Consider the following 8056-nt stretch of genomic DNA (forward strand, 5'->3'; position numbering starts at 1 on the left):
GAGGAATCGTTGCGGTCTGCGTCCCGCGATACGCATTTCTTAATCGGACTTTCATCGGACTTTTGCCCACGATGTTTTCCTCCTCCAACTTCTGACGCAGGTCCATCTCGGTGGTGAACAGACTGAGGTCCCTGCATTCAATCGATGACTCGGAGGATAAGGCCCTTACGTTCGCTCCGTCACCGAGAGCCCTTTCGACAAGATCCTTAAATGCAGAGCTCCTGATTTCTGGGTCTCTCTTCAGCTCGAACAGCATTTCGCCATTCTGGGTGCGCCTAGACTTCACCACGCTCTCCTCCATTTTCTTGAGGCCAGGGTCCTCTCACATTTTTTTGAAGAGGTCAGCATATGATACGTCGCCCTTGGCTTCGACAATGAGTGCATCGCCTTTGCCTCTCGCCCGCCGAGGATTAGGCTTCTTGTCATTTGGCCCCTGTTTCTTTTCATCCTCTTTCTTCTTTTTTTTTACCGTTTTCTCTTTTCTCTCCCTCTCTTTTTGCTCGTTCACTAATTTTTTCTTGTTTACTCAAGTGACCGTGCTCCAGTCGTTTCTTTTGCTATCGGTGTTCTGGTCGTCGCTGTCACCCAGCTCTTCGCTGTCGCCCTGGGCGGCACTATCGCCTTGATCGTCGTTGTCGTGGTCGTCCTTGCGTTTTTTGAGCATTTCTTCTTCTGCTGGTGATTTTTTTTTCTTTTTTCCGAACGGTTTCGAGGAATCTTTGGCGTCACCTGTCCAACTGCAGCTTTTTGCAACGCTTCTTCGAGTGTTTTCTCGGCAGTTTTCGTCCTTTCGACGAGTCCATCGTGCTCCTTCATAGCTCGTCCCAAGAGAGATCTTATACCCGACACCCTGGTCTTGATCTCTTTATGCACCTTGGGTTTGTCCTGCACGAATGTGTCTAGTTCTTTGACCCTTATCATGATCGTGTTCAGAATGCTTTCTCCAGTCAACCCTCCTTCCTGGAACAGGGGATTGATCCCCCAACTTTGCTGGGTCTCGGGTATTCCTCCATTACTGCCACTAGGACCTGGTGTTACCACTTGTTTCAGTATTGGCGATCGCAGCAGCTTTTTACTACCAGCGAACGCGTTGGCTTGGTCTCCTGTATCCATCATAATGTTTCTTCGTTCTTCGTTGGTTCTGTTAGTTGTCTCCATTTTGGTTGGGTTCCAACTCCGGGCCGCTATCTCCGCTCGTTGTACATAGTCGCCTTTTTGTGATCCCATGGTTATCTATGCAAGCAGGGGTTGACACGATCCTTCATGGGGACCGTGATCAGAGTCGGATCAGCGCAAGTCAGGAATGTGACATCTGATGCCTAGACGAGCATCGAACGTACCCGAAGACTAGCCAAGTTGTTACCGGGACGGGGGCAACTGCACTATTACCCCACCCGCCGTTTCAAGAAGGTGTCACCCTTCCTTACTCAGGGAGCAGAATAGCACGACTGTCAGCCTTTAGTGTCGCATGTTGTTCGTTTCCATGTCATATCCGTTTCCATGTCATACCAGTGTGTCGTAATCAGGATCTTACTGGCGTCGATCCTGATGTGCTCGGCACTCCTCTCGCTGCTCCTGTATACGGTATTTCCCCCGTGCATTCTCCATAGGCTTTACCGCGCCCTTACTCGCGTTGTCACCCGATTAGTCGCCTTCTACGACAGGGACGGGGACCTCGACCCGAATTCTAGGCCGGCAGCTCCACGGCTCTCTCTCTATCTCTCTCCTCTCTTTCTCGCTCCTCTCTTTCTCGCTCCTCTCTTTCTCGCTCCTCTCTCTCTCTCCTCTCTCTCTCCTCTCTCTCTCTCTTTCTCTCTCTCTCTATCTCTCTCTCTTTCTTTCTCTCTCTCTTTCTTTGATTTCCCTCTTGTCACGATATACCGAGCGAGATGTATAGATTGCTTCTATAGTTTGAATTTTTAGCAGTAATTACGGTTCGGAAATTATCCAGCTAGCAAACAGTGGGGGAGAGGGCATCCGAAACAATCTTTCTCAAGACTAAAAGTTTTGGATAAGATTTCAAGTCTTGAAGCGAACCGAATGAACTGCTAGAAAACTATCCTTTGCAGTCGTATTAAATTTTAATATGAGTATCGTACTGGTAGAAATTAATTTCCCTGCTCTTTATGCTGAACATTAAAGATAAACAAGATCATTTTTTTTAGCTTTGTACATGTATTGACTGAATAATGGTAAAATTATGTTTTAAAATTCACGATGGAGACTATTCAACATTGAGACTATCATTGACTGTTGTATTGACCTGCTACTAAGATATCAAAATATGGCACCCACCTTAACGGGAGAGATCTTGGCTGACGATGAGAGAGGCAATAGTGATGGAGAAATATAGAGGGGATTACGAGGAGAACCGTGATGAGCGAAGGTTGTGAATTAAATAGTGCTGAAATAAAGGAGTGTATAACGGAATGAAAACTAATCAATTGATGTTTAACTTGAGTGTCCGAACGAGTCGATACGACTATCTCTTTCCATTTTTATTTTTTTTATTTTTATTTACCGAGTACCGTTGTCTATCATTTATAGGAGCTTCGTCATAATACCTGTCCACGTTCAATAGAGATTAAGATTCGTTTGAAAAAGTGTAAACTGATACACGATTGAAAAAAGTATTAGATTAGTATGGTTCCTCGATGTAGTGACTGAAAGAGCAGACGTACGACCCGAATGGTAAAAAAGGTTTGACAATACATTCTAAGGATTTTATTTGGCATAAGAATAAAAATTCTCAATTAAGTACTACTAATAAAAATGACGTAAGTGAAACCTATGTTGAGACGGTAAAAGTTCCATTGGGAACGTTAGTGCCATTCAAGAAGAACTCCTACGTCAACAATACGGTCATGGCTTGAACATAATTATTTTTCTTATAAATATCAACCGGTTTTCTATGTTAATGAATAGTTTACAATCATGGCAATTTTCAAGATTCCAGTTCTATTCGATGATGAATCCAAGTAAATTTTGTAGATCAACAATAAGTGAACGTCAATTAGAAAATTTACCTCAAAGTAACCTCATCACAGATGCCGGACTTACACGAAAAAAAACCTATTAGCTAAGTATCACGTAACATAAGCTAAGTATCACGAAGAACAAAGTAAAAACCATTTTACCACTCACGTTACTCTATTAATCCTTCGTTCGACGTTTCCGCTGGTAGCATACAGAGTGGGCCCAAAAAAAGTAATTAAAGCAAACATTGCGTTCTCACCATTTGTGCTAATTCAGTCATATCAGTGCTAAGATAGTGATTCTATGCCAATATAAAATGAACAGAAAGATCAACTATTCGAAATCAACCAAAATTTTTCCGAAGAAAGGAACATCACATATTCGAACGATGAGAAATGAAAAATGGAAGGGAACCGCTGATTTGGACCGCGTTGAATACGCTGATAGTATTGCGAACGAAACTCCCGAGTCACTGGTCCGGGTCGAGGTATACACTGATGCATTATAAAGAATGTTAACAATTTCCAACATCGAGTCTTAATTTTTCATCTAACAATACGAACTACATTTATGTGGTATGCATTTGGAGTGATGCGTTGTCACCACATGTTTCTAGTTGTAAGAATAGATCATCCTGTTCTGGAATTGTTGCTTCTTCAACCGATTTTTTTTTTCTCGAATTCCACGGTTTATTTCACTCTTCATAGTTCTTTATTTGAAAATTTTCAGTTCGCATACCATGATCTTGATTTGATCGAAAACGAAACTCCCCCCACATTGATGCAAAATGAAATATTCGCCGATCATCGCATTGACGAATTCATACGGGAGATAATTTTAAGAGTGAAGGCTATGGAAAAACAACTAGAAATATTGTGTGAAGAAAAGCAAAAATTGGAAAAGCAACTACAAATTCTGCAGGAGCGAATGGAAAGACATGAAAGCATCAGGAATATAAAATTGCTTCTTCTGCTATTACTGTTCGTGGCGGGCTTTGCAGTGGTTCATACTTATCCATGTTTATTTTGATTTAGACAACATTGGAAGTGTTATAAGAATTCTATGGGCGCATGATAAAATTACCTGAAATTAGGAAATCTATCTCAATCCTCATTTTTTCTGACTGTTTTTTATGTTGCTGAATGGGGAACAATGGCTCTTTTTTGTTTGCGGCCGAGCTATTAGTTTTTAATTATTTATTTATTTATTTATTTATTTATTTATTAGACAAAAATACATGATATAAGACATAGTCATTTACGCGAAAATTTTGCAGTATGACTAAAATCTAACAACACAAACGTCTTTATAGTCTAACTTAATCGATCTATTGCTGAATAATTGAAGTGAAATATAATAAGCAGCCCTTCTTGAACATCGCTTCCGAGTTTTGCAGGTAATTCAGGAGGTAATATGTTCCATAATAGATATATTTGACGAGTTTCATACCATCTCGTCTTAGGAATTGGTAGCACAATCCCAGATAGCAGTTATGGGTAGACAGTGGTCATTTATGCAACTTTGCATACTTTAAATATTCAAAAAAAAAAATTGAACTACTTTTTTAAAAAGGACAAAGTTCTTAATTTTCTACAAAAAATTATAACTCCAACGCGCTTCATTACCTACCAAATTTTGATGAAAAGATAAAATGTAGGAAATAATTTCAATTTTCATAAAAATAAAAAAAAAGACACTGAAAAAAATTATTTAAAAATTTAAATTAATTTTCTCAAAAACGTTTTTATTTAATTCTCAAAAACATTATGTGAGTAGCCCTTAAAATTTGTTTTTCTAACAACTTTTTCATGTTTTCTTTGAAAAAACTACAACAAATTCTAATTTTTTTCAACAAATTTTTTTATCTTATTAAAGTATAAACTTTTGTCAAAGACGTAATCTTTCTATCTTTTATAGTTTCTGGAATATATGGCATTTTTGTATTTTTGTGAGAAACGCTCGTAACATTTCTATGTACAAAGGTCTCACGTTTGACATGTTCTTGATGTGTTGCTGAATAGAGAAAAAGTCAGAATTTTTAAGAAACATGTTTCTGAGAAGAAATACTTTGATTTTCAAAATAATATTGTTTCATTTGAATTTCGGTTTTTTAATTTGTTTAATACTTTTGATTAAAAACTTGAATAATTTCCTGCACTTCATTCTTTAAGCAACATTTTGTAAGTTTTAGAGTTTTTTGATTGATTTTTTTTTTGAAAAAAGTGAAAAGAGAACTCAAAATTTCAAAAAAATACTCGCTATCAGGACTACAAAATGTTGGTGAAAGAATGAACTGTAGCAAATTATTTAAATATTAGGCTGCCAAAAAGTCCTGCGGTATTTCCGCGAGGTGTCGTTGTAAGCGCGTAGTTCTAGTTGTATTCATTGTATCGAGTCATACTATAGCTTGTTGGAAAGGTAAAATAAAGAGAAAATCCGACATATTTTACAGTACTACTATGACAAAGGCAAAAATGCATCTCAAGCTGCCAATAAAATTTGTGCAGTTTATGGACCCGATACAGTTTCCATTTCCACCGCACAACGATGGTTTCAACGTTTTCGTTCTGGTGTAGAGGTCGTCGAAGATGCGCCACGCTCCGGAAGGCCTGTCGTCGAAAATTGCGACAAAATCGCTGAATTAGCCGAGAAAGACCGGCATAGTAGCAGCCGTAGCATCGGCCAAGAGCTGGGGATAAGTCATCAAACCGTTATTAACCATTTGAAGAAGTTTGGATTCACAAAGAAGCTCGATGTATGGGTGCCACACACGCTGACGCAAAAAAACATCTTTGACCGTATCGACGCATGTGAATCGCTGCTGAATCGCAACAAAATCGACCCGTTTCTGAAGCGGATGGTGACTGGCGATGAAAAGTGGGTCATTTACGACAACGTGAAGCGAAGCGCAAATTGTCATGGTCGAAGCCCGCTGAAGAGGCTCAGACGGTGGCCAAGCCCTCATTAACGGCCAGGAAGGTTCTGCTGTGTGTTTGGTGGGATTGTCAAGGAATAATCTATTATGAGCTGTTTCCCTATGGCCAAACGCTCAATTTGGACCTGTACTGCCAACAATTGGACCACTTGAAAGTAGCACTCATGGAGAAGAGGCCATCTTCGATAAACAGAGGCCGCATTGTCTTCCATCAAGACAACGCCAGGCCACACACTTCTTTGGTGACGCGCCAGAAGCTCCGGGAGCTCGGATGGGAGGTTCTTTTGCATCCGCCGTATAGTCCGGACCTTGCACCAAGTGACTACCACCTGTTTTTGTCCATGGCGAACGAGCTAGGTAGTCAGAAGCTAGCCACAAAAGAGGCCTGTGAAAATTGGCTATCCGAGTTTTTTGCCAATAAGGAAGCGAGCTTCTGTAACAGGGGTGTTATGAAGCTGGCATCTCGTTGAGAACACGTCATCGAACAAAACGGCGCATATTTGACTTAAAACAGATAATTGTAACTAATTTTATGAACAAATGAAAATTCAAAAAAAATACCGCAGGACTTTTTTGACAGCCTAATTTTAAAAATATTTAGAAATAAAATATTAAAAATATCAAACAAATTTAAAAAAAAAATACATTGAAAAAAAAATTAGATAAAATAAAATCAATTTTGTCATTTTTTTGCATTCTGCATAAAATATACATGAATAGTTATGTTCGTGATCAGGCTCAGAGTAGGTGTGATGAATAACGGAACATATCGCTGGATCGGTTGGCCTTGGAGGAGTTTTCTCGGTTACCTTCTCAGGTTTCCCACTATTGAATCTCCGCCAACGCGATTGATTTTCGAGGAAAAGTACATGCGATTAATACTAGAATATATTAATAAAATATATTATATGAAATGTATCAATTTTACAGGTGTTCCTTCTCAGGATACCTAAAGATAATCTCTGCCGCGTGTTGTAACACATGAGATATTCGGATTTTTGTTTTATCGAGAGGTCAATTGTTCGCATATACAAGTTAAGGACTTTAAGGTTCTGTACTTGATAGAAACAGGTTTGAGCTCTAGACTAGAACTAATTTATTTCACATTGTTTCGCCTTTTTATATCTGACAAGAAACACTATTTAATTACCTGTATCGTCACAGGCGGATTTCCTATATCTCTATTAGGAAGCTGCTATTCCTTTATTTACCCATTGTCCTTGCTCTATGGCTACCTGGCGGTGAGTCTTAATATAGGGATCTTAACTTACATAATGACATCACTTACCACAGTGAATAATGATTTTTCTTAACCATTCCCACTAACAACTATCCCTTCCGTGATAAACGCTAGGGAACCACGCTATAGAGGCGACCCTTCTGGCCTTCGAGCGGTGAATATCATACTAACATTCCTTCCCTACCCCAGGTGACTGTAAGGACGTGGACGGCGTCGTTATAGAGCATTTAAAGCTCGAATCACCGAAAATTACACCACGAGAATGATTTGTTAGCCCCAAGCATCATTCTGTGTGTTCTTTGTTCAATTTGGTTGGTTCAGGTCAATCACGGAGAGCAACTACGAATTGTACAGTCTATCCAAGCTCAAGCTCAAGCTCTAAATAAAATATACATGAATAGCCCATACAATTATCAACAAGTTATCCATACGTTGGAAGATGGTCTCTGCTACAGGGAAAGAGTTTCGCCAGCAACAACATTTTCATGTTTTCTCCGAAAAATACTGCTAATGTTAGCTCATAACATTTTTATGCCTAAATTATCACGATTGACAATAGAGATGAAACGGATGGGGATACTACATAGAGTTTAATGACCACCAAACGTAAGGAACGTGATTGCGATCCGTTCGGAATGTTTCCGCATTACAGTCAATTTCGCTTATAATGGGATTTTCTTCCAGAACGCCAAAAAGAATGCGATTGCCTCTCATTAGACATACCGAGTCGTCACTCAGTTTCGCATTAGAGGTGATTGTGATCTGTAATTGGACATATCAACAAACACAACACATTGTAAAAAACAAGTTAAAACAGGAGAAATTTGTTTTTATGTATGTTCTAGTTCAACTTAACCGTTTATTGTAAATTTATTGTTATTTGTTTCAAACACGAAAAGACATGA

At 39.2% G+C, this 8056-nt stretch overlaps 1 protein-coding gene across 1 annotated transcript; it reads left to right on the forward strand.

Moving 5' to 3' along the window:
- The first annotated feature begins 3222 nt into the window (after positions 1-3222).
- LOC129764470 (uncharacterized) lies at positions 3223-4040 on the forward strand. Its single transcript, XM_055763577.1, has 2 exons — positions 3223-3463; positions 3706-4040. The coding sequence occupies exons 1-2, from the start codon at positions 3293-3295 to the stop codon at positions 4003-4005; spliced, it is 471 nt and encodes a 156-aa protein (XP_055619552.1). The 5' UTR covers positions 3223-3292; the 3' UTR covers positions 4006-4040.
- Positions 4041-8056: the final 4016 nt, after the last annotated feature.

The sequence above is a fragment of the Toxorhynchites rutilus genome, chromosome 2 (assembly GCF_029784135.1).
Source record: "Toxorhynchites rutilus septentrionalis strain SRP chromosome 2, ASM2978413v1, whole genome shotgun sequence".
Taxonomy (NCBI): domain Eukaryota; kingdom Metazoa; phylum Arthropoda; class Insecta; order Diptera; family Culicidae; genus Toxorhynchites; species Toxorhynchites rutilus.